General features: G+C 38.6%; 1 protein-coding gene across 1 annotated transcript; it reads right to left on the bottom strand.

Annotated features, from left to right (window-relative positions):
- Positions 1 to 6,238: 6,238 nt before the first annotated feature.
- Positions 6,239 to 23,899, bottom strand: NMBR (neuromedin B receptor). The gene is made up of 3 exons (XM_008932377.4): positions 23,481 to 23,899; positions 9,011 to 9,359; positions 6,239 to 6,651 (listed from the first exon to the last, which is right to left on the bottom strand). The coding sequence occupies exons 1-3, from the start codon at positions 23,894 to 23,896 to the stop codon at positions 6,250 to 6,252; spliced, it is 1,167 nt and encodes a 388-aa protein (XP_008930625.1). The 5' UTR covers positions 23,897 to 23,899; the 3' UTR covers positions 6,239 to 6,249.
- Between the last annotated feature and the right edge of the window lie 316 nt (positions 23,900 to 24,215).

The raw sequence follows: 24,215 nt of genomic DNA, 5'->3' as shown, positions 1-24,215 counted from the left end.
CAGGACTGAAAACTCTACCATTTCCTGGTAACTATGTCCAAGACGGCCACCAACCACCACATCACCCACCAGTCTTTCATTGTTCAGAAAAAACAGGACTACTAGAGCACCTCCTCTGGAAAGTTTATTTACCAGTTTTTTTAGGAATTTGTCTTCCACATACTCCAGAAACCTCCTAGACTGCTCCCTCTCTGCTGCACTGTATTTCCAGCAGACAACTGGCAAGTTGAAGTCACTCATGAGTACAAGGGTCAGCAAGCATGAGACTTTTGCCAGCCACTTGTACAATGTCTAAAGAGCTTATAGCTATCCATTGTAGTACTCTCGTTGTGAGAGTCATCCCACCATGTTTCTGTGATAGTGACTACATCATAACTTTCCTGCTGTACAGTGGCTTCCAGCTCCTCCTGCTTGCTGGCCATACTGAGTGCACTGGTGTAGATGCACTTCAAATGGGCTAATGGTTTTGCCTCCATCCCAGGTATGCCACCCCTAGGCTCATCTTTAGTGAGCCTGGGTGTGGTGGGGGAAAAAAGGTTTTCCCCCTGGAGTTAAAAAAATGGTAACCCCCAAGGGGGTGGTGTCCCTTGGGGTTGAACCAATCAGCGCTCCTGCAAAATATAAACATACCACAACCAGACCAGAAAAGAAGGATGTTGTAGTTGTTGGGAAGTGGCCATGTTGTAAAGCCACGAGGAGAAGGGGCAAGAGCCCCTCTGGGGAGCCACAGCCCCCCAGCCCCCAGTTGGAGTCATAGAAACTCAGAAACAGTATTAAACTGGACCAGAGTCTGTGACTAAGAAGCTGAGAGTCTTTCTCCACTGTGAGTGGGCAGCAGGAGATACTAAAAGTGGCAGCAGAGCAGCAGTGGACACAGAACCATGGCAGAGAACCAGAAAGAGATAAGATGCAGCAGAGACGGCCTGCAGCCAAGCAGGAAGACACAGAGATCTCTAACAGAGAGAGACAGAGCAGGACTAAGCTCTACAGAGAGAGAGAGTTTGGAGTAAGAACTGAAACAAACCCCCCAAACCCCTCTGAGACCTCCTAGAGAGGAGGAGGAGATGGACTCCTATTTGAGAGGAGTCTTGGAGTGCAGCATGCACCGGAGAGAGGAGCTAAGAAGCTCAAGACATCCCAGAGCTGGACTGGGACGGCCAGACGGAATGCGGAGGGGGTGACCTTGCCCCTCCCCGCCACTGCTGCTGCCAAGCTAAGCTGGCAGTTATGAGACAGAGCACAGGAGCTCTGATAGAACTCTTGAGGCAAAGGCTTTCAACTGAAAGCTGCCCGAGACGTTCTGACTCAGGGGTGAATCCCCTGAGGAAAAGGACCGTCACAAAGACCCCCTGCACTTCGTGATATGACGTGGTGACGCGAGCTTGTCCCTGATATTCCAGTCCACGGGAGAGAGAGGGGGTGAGAGGAGACCCCTCTTGTGTATAATGGAAGGAGATCCAGCTACAACAGTCCAGCTACAGCTGCTGTATGGAAGAGGAGAGACGTTGTTCTGAGAGTGGAAAGGATCTCTTCCTTCTTCCCTTCTGAACTTTTATTGGACGGAGAAGAGATTGATCCATTGTAAATACTGATTTATCATAGGAGAGACAGTTAAGATTATGTATATGATGTATTGTAATATTTATTTGTACAGTGATTGTAATATAATTCCCTTTCCCCCCATATTGAGTCTTGTGTAGTGTCTGGAAAACCCCTCTCACTGGGGTGAGATGTGGGAGGGGGGCTTGGACTCGAGAATTGGATTTTAAGGGTCTCAAACTACGACACTGGTCCTATTACCTTCCCCCTTTGAGCCTAGACTTCACAGCCTGACTAACTTCTGGGACATAATTTCTGTAAACCTATTTGACTGAGCTAAGAAAAATATTTATGGGGCAGGCATGTTGCAAAGATTTGTTCCATATTGTAACTGAAGTGGTTTTGTTGAAGATAATTATCATGTCACAGTGTAATACTAAATGTGGTGCCTCAGGTCAGTTAAGAATTTAACCATACTGACATTTCAGAATTCACCAGTGTATATAATGCTTTTATGACTGACAGGGTGGAGTGACAAGATGCTATCAGACTTATTCTGTACTAGCTTTAGTCTAGAGAAAAAAAAAGTCTTACACTGAGGAAACAGTAATTACCTCTATTCCCTCATTTTTCAAACACTGAGAAGGGATGGTAGTTTTCTCAATTGTTGCAAAAATATGTTTGAAAGACACCATCTCAAAATTCAGGAGAGGAAGACAGAAAAGAACTGATGTTTCTGAAATGAGAAAGTTTTCATAACAGAAAGAAATAATCAGGTGGTATTTTAACAACTGTTTTAGCACAGATCTAAATGTAGTATGTGAAAAGGTGACATGATCTCATTTATGGATTTCCTTTGTTTCTTTGACTACAGTTAGAAGAAAATACTTCATAAAATGTGTTCTACAATCATTTAATTGTTAGCAAGTAGTGTTCTCTGAAAATAGCTTTATACATACAGCTGTACTTGTATACAATATGTACAGAAACACAGTAACAGACACTTCCAAAATGTGTATATTGGGCTAGCAATACATCCAGTAAAGCTCCAGAAAGATTAACTAATTCCGGCACGCCATGCTACAAGAATTTGAGAGGAGCAATATACAGTTTAGGTTACTTACTCAAAACAGACTTGGAGTATTAGGTCTGGGAAATAATGAACAAAAATTGTGCGGATTTCCTGACAAGAAGGAGTTATAGTCTAGAACACCTTCCCCTCGCAACAAAAAGAAACATAATGTAGCCTGCAGTTCTGCCAGAAAGCTGGCTCATGCTGTCCATAACACACACAGCACTTTAAGATGCTGAGTGAAGAGTATGAATCAAACACAAGCATCAAATCTACTACAAATTAGATTATTATTTTTCCAGTAGGGCACCTGTATCATCTGGTAATGTCCCCATCAGACAAATGCATTTAGGAAATAAAGAACACAATGGATTTAGAAGTCCTGTGAAATGCTATGCAGTGTAGAAAGTTGCTAAACAAAATCAGGAGCTGGGAACCAGAAAAAAAACAGCACAAATGAATGGGAAACTTGATTGCAGTCAGTGATCAGCACTAAGAATTGACAAAGGAAGATTAAGCTTTTGTGGTTTGCAGGTGTGAAATATTTGTGAGTAAAAAGGATTCGAGACTGATCAGAAGTGCAGAATCCAAAACTTTGGGAACACTAGATTGTGGAATACCATTCCTAAACCACGACAGCTGACAATTTGCTAAACCATTACACACAGATTTACAAGTTCGAATCAATTGGCTCCTTTGTGTAAAGCCTTCCAAGGAGCCACTGAAGCCACAGGGCAACAGCAATCAGCTAGGGCAGGTAGTATGGAGCTGAACTACACTGAACTTTATAAGTTTTCTCATTTGAATGCTGCACACAACTTTAACTACATTATATCACCCTATAGGTCCATCCAACTGGACCATGCTGGTTGACATTAAGAACTTCAATCTGTTACTTTCCCTGTTGAGTGGTAACAACTGGGGATTTTTTTTCTCAGATAATTCGCTATATCATGTACAGATTACATCAGTTTAACTTCTTGCTGCTTTAAAAATTGGGGTAGGGGTATGACTAGTCTTGAAGACAGGGGAATTGAGAAAGAAATGTTGAACTTCCGATGGTTCCACAGTTACAAACAGAACTAAATAAATGCAAGTGCATAAATAAGGACAAAAGGAATAGTGAGTTGCTACACTGCATTAGCACTTCAGCTTTTGAAATTATAAGGCTGGAAACTAATTCTGAAATCCAATCTAAATTTCTAGTGTACTTTTAGTATTCACCTTAGACAAGTCACTGCAGAAGTCGAGGATACAATGTTGTGACAGATCTGTACTGGTGCAGTTCCAACCAATTTCAAAGAGAAAGGTATTTAAAATTACATTTGGCTCATGAACTGGCCATAACAAAATAATTTCACAAGGTGCCCTTATCTGCCATTACTGCCCCTTCTCCTAAGAAGGACACTGTGAGCATTTTCTCTCTGAAGCTCAGACACAAAACAAACCCTGCCCCAGCTAGCCTCTCACCTGGCTTGGGAATAATTATTCATCTGACACCGTGCAGCTGTGTAAGGGGGAATCAGCTCTGACTCCTCCCAGAAGCTTTTATATGAACAGCCTTGCTTGAGCAGCAGAAATATGTTTCCATCTTTGTGCCTAGTTGACTACCTCTGTTGGCATGTGAACTGATTAAAAAAATTTTTAAAAAAATATATTATTTTAGGGCTGAACTTCTTGCTTTCTTGAGATCTGAAGGGTAGTTTTGCAAACTTTGTATGGAGTATCCCTAGCAGAGATCTGTAACTGAAAAAAAGAGGAGCAGATCCTCGTAGCAAATTTGTTCTGGACATGATGGTAATTGGTACTAGAGCCTCACACAGCATTCCCAGTTGTTTTAATCCCAGGTCTGCACTGACCATGTACCTTGAAAATGTCCTCCTAGGAATAATGACAAAGATGTATGCTGCCCGTGGCACTGGAATGACTAACAAAAACATTAGAAAATCATTTTTTTAGGCAGCTCAGACAGGATTTTCAGAAGTGCATTGACTATTTATGCACATGAGCCTTCAGGAAAAGAAAAAGTGTCAGATTTCCAACAGTACTGGAGCCTTGTTGAGACTGGTAAACAGTGTGTGCATTAGGAGTAGATCTAGAAGATAGAATAGAATCAAGATAGTTAAAATTGGAAAGGACCTCTAAGATCATTGCATTCAGTCATTAGCCTAGCACCACCATGTTCACCACTAAACCATATCCCCAACTGATATATACACACTCTTTTTGAACATTTCCAGGGATGGTGATTCCAGCACTTACCTAGGTAGCCTATTCTAATATGCCTGATCACCCTTTCAGTGAAAACATTTTTCCTAAAATCTAATCTAAACATTCCCTGACACACCTTGAAGCTATTTCCTCTCGGCCTGTCAGTTATTACTTGGAAGAGACTCATCCCCACCTGGCTTCAACCTCCTTCCACAGAGTTTTAGAGACTGATAAGGTCCCCCTGAGCCTCCTTTTCTCCAGACTACATAACTCCCGCTCATTCAGCAACTCCTCATAAGACATGTGCTAAAAACACAGAAAGCAAACAGCTGGTACTGAGCAACCAATGCCAGCTACTCATGCCAGCCACCCATGTTTCATTAGCTGGGGGTTGTTTCAGGCTAGGACTTGTCTGACCCATGGTCTGGATGATCCTTAGCCATCAGAGTATGTTGAGTGCGCTCCTGCATGGCATCCTTCAGTTTGGTTTTGTCTGGTATTAATCTGGGTTCTGCACTCTGAGATCCTGCTGAGCTGTATGAAGACTTGCCACAGAACCCCTGTGAAGTAGCCACTCAGAATTTTACCTTCTTGAATGTTCAGCCCTCCCAGTACACTTAGCATCCTTCTTAGCTGTGTACTGATATCAACAACATCAGTTAGCAGCAAATATATAGCATGTAGAAACTCTAAACTGGTGCCACAGTCTTAACAGTCAGAGAAATGAGCTTTCAGACACTGAGTTCTAGAAAACCTGCATGTTGCACACATTTTTCTTTTGATATGTTAACCATGAAAAGAATGAAATTTTAGCAGATAAACTTCTGACCTCAGCAGCAAACAGAAGCTTCAAAGAGTAAAATCTCATCATGTATGTCTACCAAAGTGAACAAACAAGGTGGATTTCAATGAGGTAAAGATCTGGCACTCAATACTTGAATACTTTTTTATCTGAAACTAGAATTTATGTGTTGCAATGGCCCTTTAATTGAGTCCAAAATGCCTAACAGTCTTAATGAGCAATGTTTGTAGATACCACACAGCTAAAATAATGCAAAATCTATTAGAGTAAAACATAAGCCTGGATCAATATTCAGTTGAAAATACATATTTTTTCAAATCGGAAAATCTGAACTTTTTAAAGCAATATTATATCAGATACCCTACTTTCCTTCATGTTAAACACATACTAGCATGTCCTTTAAAGTACAGTGTAACACCAGTCAGTTTTGGTTTCTCAGTAAAATGTACTGCTCATTTCTATCTAAGAGTCAGACTAGGTGTGAGATAATCTGATACTGGCCAGACTTTGAGAGAACCTCTATTTTGAGTACTTAGACAGTCTAATCATGAGAGCCAAAAGTGAGTTACAAACTGCAAATAAAATGTTCAAATTTGTTTCACAGTCAAAAATTACACATGTTAAATCATAATGACATTTCTTGTTTCAAGTTGTGCCCATTCAGTTGTGTCATGGTAGTTGCTGTGTTCCTGGTATTGCTTTTCAGGGAAGTCATTTGAATGGCAGAAGAGTTGTGCAAGTAGCTGGCAGATCTCTCTTGCTGAGCTTTCTTTCTGCAGCAAAGCTGGTTGTTGAAATGCCTTCTGAAACTCTCACTGAGAAAATACAATGCAAATGGGTTGACACAAGAATTGCAGAAGCTTAGCACTCGGGCCACTAAGGTAACAACCATATGTCCTGTTGATGGATCAATCTTATTGTAATGAAAAGATCGGTACATGTATAGCACATGGTTAGGAAACCAGCAGATAGCAAAGAAGCCAACAAAAACTAGAACAATTTTTGCCAGACGTTTCCGAGTTTCCATCTAAAAAGATGAAGAGAACCCAAATGAACAACAATGAATAGAACTACTCCACATAACAGACTTAATTAAAACATGTAGTATTTTGCTTTATATTAGCTTCAAAAACTATCATAAGTAAGGCCAGTAAAAATGCTTCCTTCAGGGGTTGAATTACTTGTCCCATTTCATTTACTTTCCTTTCTCACTTTCAGTTTACTTTCACTGACAGATCCTAGCTGTTTGCAGTTACACAAGGTTGCTCTTTCTATACGATATACACAGCAAGACTGATTCATGACCCAAGGAAACACTGGCTTTTAGCCTAAAAGTGAGCTCCAAAGGATGTCATGAACCGTAATCTTTTCTGACAAGATCTCAGTGCTTGGCTTGAAACTTAAGTTTTAGTTAGAAAGCTATTTAGAAAATGTTGGCTTTAAAATCTAGAGACATTGTGAATGAAATGTAGAGACATTACTAGGGTGTTAGCCATTCTATATATATATACATATATATTTATATCCCATTGTTTTTCCTGAAGTGCCTCAGCTTGCCCCTCTCTCCTAGAGAAACCACCAAAACTGCATTACACAGTATAAAGCATCTTAATTCCAGGGTAAAGTGAAAGGTTCCATTAAATCTTCAATAATGACATGAAATGTACCTTAATTTCAGCACTAAGTTATAATGGATTACAGTGACGCTACTGAGAATGGCTGAAAATTTGGCAAGATATGAGCCTACACAGTGAATCCAAAGTGAGACAGAGACTGAACAGATAGAAGGCACCAAAGAGAGGCAGAAAGTTTCTTCATATTCTTCCTAAAAGATTTATTATGTATATGAGGTATGAAAATTTTGCAAATGCGGGAAAGTTTTCTAGCTCTGCTCAATTTTCTGGAAAAAAAAATGAAACAAATTTATTCTAACAGGGTTTCAAAATTTGTGAAATTAATCTTTAAGTAGTTTTCTTGTCTCTATCTAAACAAAAAACAGTGGGGAATTCCCAAAAGATGGGAAAACTCTAACATTTCAATTTGGTCGCATTTGCACTCATATTGCAAGAGCAAACTAAAAGGTGCAGAGGCAGAGAGTGAATTTTACACTTGGCCTAAAGAAACATGATTTGATAGCAATAGTCTGAATTTATTTCCTCTTGCTGGAAGACATGCAAGTATACCAGAATTTTCTATTCTTCTGAGCCTCATAGATTAAAAAAAGAAAAAAAACCAAGTAGAATGAAAAAATATGTTCTTACTTTGAAAATACATGTGAGTTCAGAAATGTGATATAAATTAAACATTTTTTTTCCATCTAGAGAGTTCAGCCAAAAGGCTCTCTATATTTCACAAGAAAATAAAATAATACCTGAAGAGCTAATATGTACGCACTTTTGACAAGAAACAGACCAGAGTAGAAATGAAATGCTGCTCAAAAAGGACATGAGGGAATGTAGCCTTTCCTTTAAATGAATATGCACATACTATATATGCAAGGAGATTTCAGTTAGTATGGAAGTAGTTTTATAAAATACTGGAAGAGAAAATCATTCAAAGTTGTTTTAATAGGTGTAAGTATTTTTCTCTATCACTACTAATGCTTTTGCAAAGTGTTCAAGGCACTTTCACTGCAAAACTGGTGTTTGTACATGTAAGTGTTCCTGCTAATGTTGCTATCTTACTGCTTCCTGTGCCTTACAGGGAAGATGGCTTTGTCCGGCATTTTAAAAAGCTTTGTCTCAAAGGTATACAGAATCTATACCAAGAGTGTTATAGCATCTATAACAGAAAGGATATTAGAAAAGTGAGAGTTCAGGATTATATCCAAGGAAGATCTACTAAGAAAGTCAAAAAATAATCAGTTAATGCTCTGTGTTCATCTTTTCAGCACTCCTTGGTCTGAGAAGACCTTAGATTTCCTACATAAATTTTCCCTGCTTATGTCAGTTTTCTCATTTCCAAGCACAAATAAAAGAGGGACAATTCTCAAAGATTTCTTTCCCAAAATGGCTGCCTATAGAGACAGGTGAAGCCTGTCTACATTAACTACAAAAAACATCATTCTTTAGTAAGAACACAAGTAATGGTTAAATTAACAGCATATACAAGCACATGTACCAATGTCATTTACTGTTAAGAATGTGGATTGATGGCATTGAATTTATATTTTTCCTTGCTCATATTAATTTACATACTGGGCTTAATACTGAGTAATTGTGAAAACTAGGAGATTTTTCAGATGATCCTTGTCTTAGTTCATGTGGAAACTGAACTCATCTTCTGTAAAATCCAAACTATTTGGGTGTTATAATTCCTTTACTTTCATTTATAAGTGTATACAAAACACAAATCTTTCAACAGGATGTAAAAAGCAAATTGCTTACCTGTCTTTTGGAATGCTCACTGTATTCTCCAGGGATGTTGTGAGCACTTTTTATTAAACTCTTTGCAATATGATAGTAGTAGATACTAATAATCACAAGAGGCACAAGGAAATATACAAGGAAAAGCAGCACAGAATGGATCTTTGGGTGCATGTCATCTGTCATGGGGTATGGTATGCACGCTGTGAAAGTGGCATTATCCGTGTCATTGATGTGAGCCAGTTCGGAGAACACTGCTTCAGGAACTGCTAGGAGCATGGAGATTACCCAGATGGCAGTGGCTTTAAGACAGGTCCACAGTACTGCACTGGAGGTCTGGATGTCCATGGGATTTACAATTGCTTTGTACCTGAAATTGATCAAAATGCAGATGCAAATTAAAAGGTATTCAAATTCAACATGTGATGCACAAGATCACTTCATGGCTTTGATTAAAATAATATGTTTTGCTCTTATTTGAAATGTCAAGAGGCTTGTAATCTTTCTTAAATTTGCATTCTCTAAATCTCTACCTTTATTTGTATACATATTCATCAGAGGTGGCAGAGGGAGGCACCATAACCTGTGGCTGTAGGTGCCCGTTCCAAGCCAGTGTGGTGAAAGCCCAGAATCAGCCATGACTCTGCACTTTCTTTCTCCAAATACCCCCCAGCAAACCCCCAAATGTGCATCCTACCTCTGTATTTCCACCTCCCTCTTCTACCAGCACACGCACACTTAGCATTTCCTTCCTTCCTCAGCTCCTGAAGCCCAGGGCTCCTTCCTGTCTGCCACCATAGCTTTCCTACTCTAGAATAGCCCCAGTCCTCCTCAGAGGAATATATACATCTCCATAAAGTCAGGCAGAAATTACTCCCAACAGCCTGCAACTATTAAACTCTTACATAAAGTAAACATTTCCACATCCATAGTTGGAAGCTGCTGCTCTACACTGCATTTTGGAAAACTGTCTCATAATATATGATTACATATAAACCTTTGTGGAATTGATAATTTCATAGCCCTTACAATGAAAACAGGAAGAATTGCAGAGAATGGAAATATCACTCTACAGCAAAGTAAAGTAAACAAACAGAGGTAGACTCTGGTCAGGAATTATTTTATTAAACAATATCATTGCAGGAAGGGAGAAAAACTGAAATTTTCCACAAGAAAATGTACATGCTAAAAGGGCAAATATACTTTGAAAAAAATTTAGGGGGGATATCTTAATGTTTTCCCTAGATTTTTTAATTTATTTTTTTTGTAAGTAAGTTATGCTTTAACGTTTTTATTAAAAACTAAACCTTAAACAGAACATTTCAGTTTGTCTAAGGGGCGGTAATTTGGAAGGTTGCTTTGTCTCATAAGTTCTTTTAGCTTTCTCAATTCTTTTGTTTTTATTTTCAATGTGATTTGAAACGGCTGGGTTTTTTTTCTGAAACAGCAAAAGTTTTGAGAATTGGAAAAAATATTCTTCTTTAATATCTAAAGGAAAATTTGATAAGAAGAAAGGAGTCAGGAGAGATTCATACTTCAGGTACATAACTTCATCCATCTTCAGGTCTTTCTAGTCAGTGGAGATATACTTTCAAAGAGTGATTCAGATTTCAGGTGCATTAAATCACACTCTCAGGTGTTTATTTTTCTCTGTTAGCTATACAGTGAGATTAGACTGAGAACTCTAACTTAGATGCCTATCACTTTGTGATAAAACTCCATATCCAAGCATCTAGATACACATACATGCATATAGACATTTAAATATGTATGGCTATGAGCAGGGGTCTAAATACATACCAAGGGTTAGTTTATACCCAAATATAACATAGTTGCTGAAGGGACTGCTGGAAAATGGAGTTGTGATCCCAAATATCCTTTATGGCTACTTTGCAGGTCCTGACAGGTAGTTCATAGCTTCTCAACACCATGAGCAGATATTTGATGAATTTTGGATTAAAGCTGTACCACCACACAGCAACTTTGAGTTTGCTGGCAATCAGCACTTCAGCTGGCTATGCCATGAAAATGTCTGGAGCAGAGCACTGTCTTGGTATCTTTTCTTCTGAGAATATTTGAGTCAAAATGTGCCTTGGAGTCCTCTGTCTCAGAATTGTGATAATTTATTTATCACTAAATAATTGAAAATAATGTCTATTTATGTGCATATCTTCTCTGAATTCAGAAAGATTTTTACTGTATCTTCACCCATATCATGCATTAGAAAATGAAACTTGGCAAACTGTCTTTGTTAATTTATGTTTACCATTTCTCCTAATGCACAATGAGAAACTCCCTGGACACCAAGGTGTAAAGAAATCCTTTATACCGCCATAAGAAGGACAGAAGCTTCTTCACAAAGCATGAATACTACCCAACACAAACTGTGACCTTATTATTCAATAACTGCTTCCTATTGCTGTCCGCCTTGATTTCATTACATAGAGACAGACCCTCTATTTCATTTCATTCAACTGAGGTGACGTCAAGTCCTTACATCTGCTCATTTTTAAAAAAACTTTACATTCTTTGGGAAGAGCTGGTTTGGGGTCTTTGGGGTATAGGGAGGGCATTGGACAAAAATAATATATTGTACTACAGATTACTTTTAGCTTTTCTTTCCCATTGCATTGCTTCAAACTATTTTGACCACAGCCCTATGACCCAAGACAATGACCGTATCACAAATAATTGTTTTAGCATTTGTTAATCTCTAAATGGAAGATCTTTTCAGAAGTCTTCACATTAGAAAAAGATGTGGCATATATTTCTACTTTGGCTGTTTCAGCAAAATATCATGCTTTTCCTTGAGCTATGACTGACTCCAGTTGGAAGGCATTGGAGCAAAGTGCCCCTTTTCACAAAACAGCTGAGTTTACTACAAAAAAATTTCTTTTATTCTACTTGCTACTTTACTGACTACAAGTGTCCTTCTTCTTCCTAGGGCTCAGTTCTTCACAGTACTCAGTGTCAACGAGAAGAAAAAGACACTAAGTGCTGTACAAAATCCATCATCTTGTTCATATCTTTGCAAAGATATAGAGTAGAAAGAGACAGGTTACAGATAAAATCAAATGTAAACTGAATGAAATGAGAAGTGTTCCCAAAGTGAATACACAAACTCTTTCTTTGTATAAAACCAATGTAAGGCTAAAGCATACCACCAACCATTCAAATTAAAAAAAGCATATTTTCCGTCAATTAAAAAACACCAGTAAATTGAGCAAAGGTGCAAATTAGTCAAATTAATAAATAAATCCATCTTTTCCTTTACTTCGCTGATGGAAAAAAAGCAAATTATAGATTTATGTGAAGTTCAGGAAATATTCATAAATATGCATTTGGTTTTAATTAGAAACCTTCATGTAAATTCTGTCTTCCTATATCCTTTATCATTATGACTGCTGACAAAGAGACCCCAACTCAGGAAACACTTCCTTTCTGTGGAGCTGTGGTTTCTGCCAACAGACACAAGCACAAACTTGCCCATTCTGCAGATTGGTTTTGTTTGTATAGTGTTTTATCAATAGAAAGAAATCTCCTCCCTTCTACACAACCCCAAAAAATTGATGAAAAGAATATCCTCTTCCTCCAGCATTATAACTTGTTGCTACCTTATAAATACCAATCTATCTTATTCTCCTAACCTTTGTTTTCAAAGCCATTCGTAAAGGTATTTATCAGCTTCAAACTAGAATGGAAAGCTCTATTCCTGTCTCTGCTGCTTCCACAATGCTATTCCCCTCCCACACACTTGACTTTAAAAGAAGCTGCTTCATGCTTAGAGCTAAGCTGTCTTTCCACTACATTGCTGCTTCCTTTTCTAGAGTACTTAGTTGTGATGACCTTAAAAACAAACAAACAAAAAAAACCCAACACGAAGCATCTAGACAACACTTAGGCAGCAACTGGACTAAGATAACAGCCAACAATTCCAACCAGAATTGCCACAATATCTCCTTGCCCTTTTGATTCTGGATTGTCTGTTGTCATTTCTTAAAAACCCTTCAGATCAAGGACTTTGTTCTTGTTCCTGTTTATATAGCACCTATCACAAATAGGACACTAATTTATAATCTAGTTTTCTACATGCCATCACAATGAAAATAAATATAATAATGAAGTGTCATAAAGCAAGGAGAGACACAATTCAGGGAGGGCAAATCCATATTATCTGGCTTTAATTTTCATTTCAATCCTGAAGCTGGAGGGGTTGGTATAATTTGCCTACTCATAAATAAATTTTTTTAAGTGATGTTGCTGTGCCATAGTACTGCATTTCCTGAAAACTAGAGTCATTTACCAAAACCATTCATGTGATAATCTTTTATTGTGTCACTGCGTGGTGATTTCAAACACAAAAAACCTAACAACATAAAACATATCTGAATAGAAAACACAGCTGTATGGTCAGTAGTTGTTGAAAATACAAATACCATGTCCATTCCACTACAGTAGAATGAAATTTTGGATAGGACCAAAGTCCTTTTCCTTGTATGGCAGTTCATTTGACTCAACTCCAGTTGAATAATTAAGAGGAGAACAATTTATCTAGCCGAGAACAATATGGGATCATTTGATGTCCCACATTTGTGTTGTGGGAATTTCTTTCACAACAGACAAACTGTCTGAAATTTGCATTTATTCTATTTTATTCTTACAAATTCTTGCAATGCAAAAAAGATATCTTAATGTGTTTTTTTCCACAGATAGTCCCAATATTTTTATTCTGTGCTTATCTCTTAAAGGCAGAGAATTGCATTCACTCAGGAATGAGCACCTCTTGATATAATGAACAGTATTTGAAATGAAGACCAGCAGACCATGTGTAAACACACTTAAAGTGAATGTCAATGACATGTGTTCTGTGTTTCTTAAGGGGAAAATCCCAAGATTTTCCCAAGGCAAAAAAGTTTTCTACTACAGAAATATGCTTTGTTGAGCCAAAAAGCTATCAATAATGCTTCGACAAAAAAGTCTGATTTAAACTTTTGGTTGATGATTTCTCCACCCTGAAAACAATCAAAACAGAAGTTTCCCAGGATGATGAGTGTTTCTGCATGAAATATATTACCTGTCCTGTCCACTCAGTGTATCAGAGAAGAAATTTTGGTTTTCTTTTTCATTTTTGTTGTCTTGCTACTTCTTCCCCTTGCTATTCACCTCACATTAGATAACTATGCTTCTTACAAGCTCGTACAAATCTTGCAATGCTAACTCATTGCCCACAATCTGGATTTTTAGTTCTACTTCTCTAAAGTCATTTATTTATAACTGCAATAGTTAAAAGTACCATCAGTAATTTCTTCAATTCTCCTCCTGAAAGAAAAATTAGTAAATTGTTTCAGTGGCTATTATTCAGAAAAGTTCATATATTTCAGTATTCCCAGTAAATTTATATTTAAGTTTGATAATTCCAAGTCACTCATCAACATATGTTCACATATCTTAAGACAAAGAGGCGTTCATTAGAGTTGCAGTTTCTCTAAGTTTCTACTTGTAGAAAAGAGAGGAGAGACAAGATGAGATAAGACAAGCAAACATGAATGTAATCTAATAAACACTTATGTTACATTTATATGAGCAAACTAAATAGTGCTAGAGTCTATTCTTAGGCCTGGAGGACAAGTGGCATTGGCTGGACATCCATGACTAGTTCAATTCTTTAATATCCCAATATGAGACCACCACTTCCAACAAAATTAGGCAGTTTACACTTCTATTGGTAATGGCCTCTGAGCTTGTGTTTAATACTGGATCATGCCTAGAAATTGTTTAGGAGAATATTGATTGACCCGGGTGAAAACCACACCATGAACTGCTCTAACAACTGTTTGACAAATGGTTGACTTCCAGCACTCAGGCCTATGCTTTGGTACTGTTGAATATGGGTTTGTGAGTATATATATATATATGAAAATATATATATATAAAACATAAATATATGCAAACATATTTATGTGTATGGCAAAAACCCCACACACTTTCAGGTGCCTGGTCCCAAAAACATTATCCAGAAGCCTCGCACAATGGTGGCCCGTTCCAATCTGCTGTGCACATTCTTTCTTAACTTCTAAACTAAGCAAGCAGTTGTATTTCCCCTGCTGTGCATGCCAGGATTGTACCTACTTAGCTGGCATCTAAGCTTCATTAGGATCCTGTAGCTAAGCACAGAAAAGCTGAGGAGCCTGATCTCAAAGTTGTGTTTAAATAATGACTGGAGCACACCAAAATCATTAACCTTCACAAAACTGCCATGGCAAAGGCAGCTCTGGTACCTGCCTCTCCAAGAACAAAATGGAGCCATTCATTCAGCCAGGGTGTCTGAGAGTCATTGATCAGGCCTGCTAGACAGCAGCTCAAAATTAGCATTTCACTTGTGAGGAGAGAACCCTATTCTTAAAGTACAAGGCAGTTTAGCATGTGTATTCTCTTGGCTTTTATTGCCTTTCTGGAGCATTTACCTCATTCCAACACTAATTTGGGATTCTGGATTTTGGATTCTGCTCTGGAGGGGTGGAGAGGCGGAGGGGAAAGTCAGCACCTAGGCTAGACACTAGGCATTGCAATGTGGAGCTAGGACACCTTACCTACTATTGGCTTTGTTCACTCATTCTCTGTTCTCCATTTAAAAAAAAACCACCTGGAAAACAAGAACTAATCTTGTTTTATCCTTCCAGAGTTTATCTTCTGAAACTTCAAGGGTCAAAAGACTTTGAGAAAAGAGAAACCCGTATCTCCAAATGGGCTTGATCCAAATTCCATTGATACCCCTACATTTCAATTGATGAGACAGAGATGCATGCTTATCTGCATATTCACGGCATGCTTACTACATGTCTCCCAGCAACAATATCTATACATATTTGAATGAAGAAGATCTCACAAAATCATCACTGATGGAGCAGAAGGTCAATAAAAATATCAGTCACAGACACTAAAGTGCCTGGAAGCAGAAATCCTGAGTGTAAACTACGTTCAGTGCCAGTTTACCTTTATAAAAGTTCTGCTGTTACAAAACATTTCCTCCCGTTTCCTTGAGGAACTCAGTTATAGTCCATGCCATGGCAGATAGCATACTATTGCAGAGAACATCACATGGTCAGATGATTTTTAGAAATGTTACAAGCCAGGAAGAATTAAATAACCAAATCTCTATTAATATATCTAGAACAGACTTAGATTTTACTATTTGAGAATTTAGATCCCAAATCTCTAATTTCTAAATTCAAAAAGCAGCAGCTTCATTTATTTGTTCCAGTATTATCATCTAGAAGGCTCCACTCTGCCACTTTTAAAAAAGTTTCCAGTTCAGTTTCATTTGCAACTTCTATTCTTAGTCTACCTTGAAATCAGTGTAGATGGAAAGAACAAGTAAATACCATGGAAAAAAAGTGAAGATTAAAAAAATCAGAGGAAAAAGTTAATATAGCAATCCTTAAAATACAAACAATCAGACAAACATGGAGCCAAAACACAAACATGACACTATTTTTAAAAAAATACTGTGAAAATCAGTTGGAAAAAAATGAAACCATATTGGGGATAGTCATGTGAGGGAAAAAACAAAATCATACGAGATACAATGACAACATATTGAATAATCCATTTCTTTCATGTTTGTACACACACCACAATTTTATTTGTATATATGCTCACACAAAGCTGGAAATATACAAACCTGTATGCAGCAGATATAATTACACCAAGCTTCATGTGGGTTGTTTGTCTCTGGTTATTTTCTCTGATATCTGACAGGTTGTGTGAAGTTAATGCCAAAACACACTTCTCTGTAATGGACACCAAAGGAGGTTTCCTCATACATTCCACAAATTTCATGAACTAGTAATAACTTACTTGCCATTTGTAATTACACTATCAAACTTGGCTGAATCTCAGCATAGATTTAGAATTTCGTAGTAGAGATACATGTCTAGACCTAGGGATTGTAACTGCATATACATTGTTTCATTAGTACATATAAAAACACATAAAAATAATTTAGCACCAGGAATATATAGTCTGGAAGAATGGTTCTGCAGCAAAACTCATATGATAAATACAGAAGTTCTTCTATAATTAAACTATTCAAAATGAGGACTCAATTAAACTGTCCCTTTTCCGGAGAATATTTGAGAGTTCCATCACACTGCACACATAGAAAAGAGATCTATTATTTATTCTCTAACAAATTTATCATCACAGTAAACATGTAAAAGCATTTCCCTAAAGAAAGCACACTTGATCTTTGACATAATTTCTAAGGACATGACAAATGCAGACTTGAGGATTCCAACAGTTTGATTTGTATTAACCCATTGCAATGTAATATACAAGGTAGTTGTGTACCATGTCATGGCAAGAGCCAAACAGATAAAATAAATGAATGGAGATTTACATGCTTGGTAAGAATTGGGCTGGATTTGCTGTTTAGCAGTTATTTTGTCTGTCCCCGGCACAGGCTTTTACTGAATTGACCAAAGAAGCAGGAAACAGGAGGGATGCTTTTGAAACTGTCTCCCAGGGTTTAGGTTGTGGCCTGTGAAAGGCTACTGGACACTGGCATTTGCATTAGTCAAAGCAAAGCTGGCTGTTGCCAGCGCAACACAGCCACTGCATTGATCACTGACCAGGATAAACATCACAGCCATTTCTCACTTGGCCATCCTCTATCTAAGCTGCTTCTGTATGAGTTGAAGAGCACACACAGGACACAGGCACAAAGGCAGGAGTTTAACAGATGTAGGTGTCTGCATGAATTTTGAGAAACAGTTGCCTAACTTGGGAGGAAAATGTTATTTACTGAAAAATCATTTTCAGCTGTGTAAAGACGGACACAAGTGGAATTTCTCCAACAGTTGATTTGACTTGCCTGGCTTGGACAATATTACCCTAGAATAGTTAACTCTTTAACCTACTCCAGACATAAAATTCTTTCTGCAATGTTCTGTGGGAGTTTTCTGACATCTCTTTTGTTTCTTCTGAAATATTTGCCATCATATTCTTTCATCTGCATAAAATGAATATAAATCAATAAGAACATTTTAGAGTGGAGATAGGTGAGAACAGGCTTCACTGTTTAACTTGACAAAGGTGTTTTAGCAAGGTTTATTTTGTAAATCAAGTTGGCACACATAAACTAAAATACAAGTTGAAAAAATGTGACAGACAAAGCTTGCCAAATGACTCTTATTTTTCTTTTGCTTTGCCTGTTATTGCACAATTATAACCATGTTGCTACAGCCTACAGTGAGAGAAACATCTGGACTGTGATTTATTTTAATGTTCTTCAGTGACTCATTCATTCAATACATTTACCTCAAGTGTATGTGTTTCTAAGAAGATTCATACTTCTACTTGGTCCATATAATTTTTTTTCCCATCTACTATATACAGTTTTTCTCCTATACAGATAATCTTTCATTTTACCTTTGATTTTTTTTCTTTATTCTTCAGTTAATTTTCAAGATGTCATTTAATACTACTTTCCCTGTTAAGGCTCTTAATCCCTGAATATCAGCTATTAGAGCTCAAAAGGAAATCATGTCCACTTTCCTGCTTCACCTGCTCCACCACATGTAATAAGAAATGAGGATTTCACATTTCTCCAATCACAGTATTTCAGCCTGAATCAGCATCTTCCATAACAAAAGAAGAAACTGTAAGTAAATTCTGAAAAGAGTAAAAAGAAATTTTTATTAAGGTGCTATTACTAATGAAAAACCTAAAGGAGTTATTAGTGCAGCTTTTTACACTTCTGAGCGTCTTCAAAACACTTCCTTAGTTCCCCCAAAAAAGGGAGACAATAGACATGCAAACTGAGCCAAAATGGATTTTGTTACCAACTGTCATCAGAAGTCATCACATAAATAGTAAACTTGCAAAAACCATTTTTTATCCTTTTTACAGTTTTAAAAATACAGATTAATATCTCACACATTTAAAGCAAATAAACAAAGAAATAAAACCAACAAAAGAAGGATCAAATAGTTTAGCTATGCAAATCTATAGAATATATTTTAAATATCTCAGGCACTGTATTTAGTTATTTAAGTATGAATTTAAATTTTCAAACTCTTACCTGGTTAATCAAGTATTTGTCTCATCAAAGGTGTCCTTACGTCACACTTTTTAGAAAGAAAGCAAAGAAGATGCTATTTTAACTGCAGCAGGGTGAGTTCAGCTTTGCTGTCTCCATTAGAGTGTAGCAGGACTGCATTTGAGCTAACACATTTAAATCCTTCATTAAAAAGAAAATTCAATGTAGGAAAAGTAGCAGAATTAAATTTAATCCTATTGTTACAGATTACATTAAAAATGAGGCATAAACCACAGCCAAGGAGAAAAGGAAAGACTATGTGGGACAAATCTAGAGCTGTTTGAAGACACTGACATATATTCCTTCAAAGTTTACTCCAGTGTCTTGGCATTTTGTGGGTACCACACAATAATGCAGTAATGGCCAAAGGCACACATTGTTACTCACTCTTAATTCACTGCCTCCTGAGCTTTTCCAGCCACCCCTCCACACCAAGGTTTATGTGTCATTCAGACCGCTAGCTCTGAAAAGCACCTTGGAAACACCTTTCTGTTCTTGCTGTCTATGTCTTTACCCTACCTGGATTCCTTACCAGGAACAGGTCCTTGCCCTACCTAGACTCCTTCCCAGGAACAAAGCAGCAAGACCTCTTACTCTGAGAAGAGAGTGAGGAACCTCATGGGCCCAGTTTGCATTCTGAGCTAACTGCATGGTCCACCATGGACATAAATTGGAAAGGCACTCCTTGGAGTAGTGAACAAGTTCATGGGATGGTCCAAGTCAGATTCATCTGTGGTTTCTGCCCTTTTTTGTAGTGAGGAGGTACTGGCACACATTTTCTTCATGTGTGTCATGCTGCAGTCCCTCTGGCAACACTTCGCAATCTTTATTTTTATCCTCCTTATCAAAGACCACACCAAGTCCTAGGACTTTCTCAGTAACATCCTTTAGATCTGGTCAAAACTGCAGTCCATGAACCCTGGAGAAACAAGCTCATCAGAGACCCCACTTTTAATTCCTTGTCCCATCGCATCTTTAGGACATGCATCCCTGGCCTTCATACATCAGCCCTGTGGGCACTTTCAGGGTATGTTGAGTGCTATTGGGGGTGTTCTGCCCTATGGTGCCCTTAGTTCCTTTTATTTTGTTGTTTTGTATATTTTTCTCCTTCAGCCCCCTTCTTTTTTTTTCATTTGTCATACACTGTAATTACTAGGTTTTCTCTTTCTGTAATCCACCTTCTCTTTTTTCCTTGGTTTTATAAACCAGAGAAATATTAACATTTCCAGACGTGATCTGGTTTCTCCACAATAGAGAAGAGTGGCCATGGGGGGCACGGGTGCTGTCCCTACACATCTCCTGCATGGCAGTGAGAAGGGATGTCTGGCTCAGCAGCACAGCTCCTATGCTGCCTTCCCCTTGCAACCTGCTCTCACACCAACACCCTGCACCACCAGTGCATCATCTCTACAACCGCCACCATTCCCACCATCTCTACCACTCCCATCCCTCTCTGCCCCAACATGTGTGGGGCTGCATCTGGGCACCACTCCCTGGTCAGTCAGGCCACCAGGAGTTCAGGGATGGGAAGAACCAGCTTCTATTCCTCTGATGGGGGTGGGCAGCAACCTATGCTGTGTGCTGCTAATTTCAGTTTCCAAGTGTGCTCTAGGGAAGTCTGGGAAGAATTGTTAAAAATTACATATCATGTTTGTACACATACACAAAGAAACCCCAAACCCAAAACAAAACTCAAACCATCTCAGTACAAGATAAAGAAGCTTTCAGTTAAAAGGTGCATGTTTGTCAGACAGAAAGCATTACTGATGCTGAAAGGGACTTCTGTGACAAAAATCCATATGAAATAAAGCAACTTTAGAACATATATATATATGCAATTAGTACTATTTTTTCTTCCTTAAATCTTCAGTTTGTTGGTAACAGTCATTCAGAGTTTATAGCTTCTGTAGCTGCTTTTGTTAAATTATCAACATACATGTAAACCATCATGCAGAATTTCCACATAAGCAATAAGTGCTAATTACACTGTGGAAACCAAGACAACCTTCCTTATCCTAATTCACACAGGCATGTTGCAAAGAATTCTAAATATTCCTAAATCTGTTCCTTAGTGGAATCAATGTCTGGCATTCCATACAGTCCCATGGTAACAGGGAATAAAAAGCAGGAAAGGCTTTAATTATCATATATTAAAATGTACTTTGAGCATTATCTGTGAAAGAGACAGAGAAGACATTGTGTATCAGACCAAATATGTACTGGATTATAATGGAGCCCATGTAGTGACATCACTACATACAAATATTCTATGCTAGATTCACTTATCTAGAGAAAACACTGCACCCAGCCAGGCCTCACCTCCTCAGCACCTCTTGGGTGCAGGATGCTGCCACCACTCCTGATCTGCCTGCATAATTACCCATAACTGATCTAGTCAAGACGACACATGTTAGGATCAGGCTACAAATTAGTGTGATGCAAACCCCTCCACACCAGTGGACCCTCTAGTTCAACACAAGTGTCGTACAAAAAAAAGTAGATGTGATTCCAGCTCAAACTCCACCGACAGTTTAGCCAGCTTCACTCAGCGATATCTTGGGCCCCTAGGAGACTGGTCTCTGAAGTCAGTGGCTGATCTTCTGACTGGAAAATAAATGCTTTTTTTCTCAGTAACCAAAAATAAAATTGCAGAGTTTAAAGAAACAGAGTTGTTTAATTCCTAGTAAAACCCATTTCTGACATTGGTATATACTGCAGACTCCAAAATGCTAGAGGAATGTATTTATTATGAGCTTATATGATCTCAGCACACAAACTGAAGCTGTTTTCTGGTATGTGCAATCCTAAATGCTTTCAGTGTAAACAGATTCAGCATTATTACTTCTTCAATCTTTACTGATATTAAAGGAAGGATCAAACAATGAGTGCTCCAAATCCATATAAAAAGCAAATGAATGAACACTTAAATCACTGGCATTCTCTCACATTACATTTCACTGGGAAACGATCTCCACTACAAGCAACTTCTTCCCTTTTCAAATAAGATACCACAATCATAATTTTAAACAGTGGAAATAGAGCAGAAAGAGCACTGCAGGGTTTCCTTGGCTCTTTAAGGACAGATTTTGACATACTCTTTAACTGAGTTAATCGGAGTGCTACAGGTGTTCACTTTAAGGTATGTTTTGCAAGCTATTATTAAAAAAATATAACCAATTTTCATAAGTTATGAAGTCTTTATAGACAAGTGTGTTCAGTCCTGATTCGAATACAACTGAAATTTATGTCTACTGAAGACTATCCTCAGGTATAATCAAACAATTTACTGAATTAGCAAAAAAAACCCAAAAATTACAAGACCCTATTAAAAAAAAGGGGTTAAGTTTTAAAGAAAGTTTAGTTTTAAAGAAACATTACTGTAATTGTGAAGATATATCACTAAACTCAAGACTTCACATTATGCACCAATATAATGCAGTGCCTCGGTTTAAAACCCAACAAAATAAAATGTGATAATTTCTATGGAGAAGGAATTAAATATTTTCATTTCTGACTTAAAAAAACCCTGCTTAGATAACAGAAGAAAGATAATTTCATTTAATTCAAGGTTGCAATTACACTGCAAGATTTTGTCTTTCAGAGCCTGAAGCACAGTCCAACAGGCACTCAGTTGTTATAAATTCCTTAAGTACCCATTCACAGTAATTGGAAGGAAAAATTGGGGATCCAGCTCTTTGTTTCTTCCTAATTTGACAAGTACTGAAGATGAAAGTGTTACTTTCTATTTGTTTTGGGGTATTTTCTTTTTTTTCCACTTTTCTAAAAGTTCAGAAGACAAAAAGAATAGTTTGAACAAAAGTTTAAGACTGACAATTACAACAGAACAGTTTGGATCCTCTGAATTCCCAGAAGCCAAGCTAGTTCTGGCAGTCACCTCTGGTAACCTGCTCTTCTACTAAGGTACAGATACACGTACATACACTTTCTCAGCAGAAAGAAACAAATTGATTAAAAGTACCTCTGTGCTTGACTCGGTTTAAGTTGCTCACTGCCTGTTAGCATAACACTGTGACTTGGCAAGGGTCATATCTGGCATCTAAAACCTTCCTCAAAAGAATAAGATTTCAGTATATGGCCTGTTACAGGCCCATCCCAGAGGCGCAGAAGACAGGGCTAAACCCAGTTTTTGCAGCTGACACCCTGGAAGCTGAAGGCCCAGGCACACCCATTTCCAGATACCTTTTAACTCCAGTTAATACCAGACTTGCCATCCTCAGTGAGGGAAGCAGCACGGGCACCTCACAAGCTGGAATGAGGGGACTGCAAACCAGGGACACCTTATCCAGAGGGGCACTTCACCTTTCATGTTAGCTCCGGCCAGCCTTTGCCCAAGCTGCAGAGAGCTGAGAACTGGCAGCCCAGCTTTCCTACCTGTCAGCACTGAGGGCAGTGAGAGTGAAGACGGAGACACCAACGGAGGTGAGCTGGATGACAGGGATGAGCTTGCAGCCCAGCTCCCCAAAGAGCCACTCCTCAGAGAAATACCGGGAGGCGTCCACGGGGACACAGGTCACTAGCAGCAGCAGATCACCAGCTGCAAGGCTGGAGATGAAGATGTTGGGCACACTTCTCATGGCACTGTTGGAAATGAAGATCTTCATAAGTGTGATGTTACCCAGCAAGCCGACAGTGATGATGAGGAGGTAAAGCGATGGGATCACACAACGGATGATGAACATGGCCGTGCCCTTCTCTGGGGGCAGCAGGGCTGTGTCGGGCACCAGGTGGGCACTCCCATTCTCCCCAAGGGGCATTGTTGTGAGCTCGGGTGAGAGCTCTGGCTCCATCCTCCAGCTTCGGGTGGACTGAGGGTCTCTAGCGCAAAGTGCAGTGGGAGCCACTGGAAAGCTTTACTTTTCTGCAAGTCAACCAACTTTCTCCCCCCTTCCCTACTGCCTTTCTTCCTTCCCCTTCTTTGACGAGTTTTTTCCCTTCAGAAATGCAGAAGAATGTCCAACGGTGCAGTGGCAGGGGAGGGAAATAAAAATTCCCATCTTCTGCCCCTCGGCTTTTCGCACAAGCCTGTCCCAGTGGGCAGGTGGGCAAGAGATCCTGAGCCTTGCGGGCAGCGAACGCCGTCAGGACAGCGGCCGCCTGCCCTCGTCC

The sequence above is a fragment of the Manacus vitellinus genome, unplaced genomic scaffold (assembly GCF_001715985.3).
Source record: "Manacus vitellinus isolate BGI_N305 unplaced genomic scaffold, ASM171598v3 scaffold_4_pilon, whole genome shotgun sequence".
Taxonomy (NCBI): Eukaryota; Metazoa; Chordata; class Aves; order Passeriformes; family Pipridae; genus Manacus; species Manacus vitellinus.
Note: the sequence above shows the minus strand (reverse complement) of the source record. Positions and strands in the feature narration are given on the sequence as shown.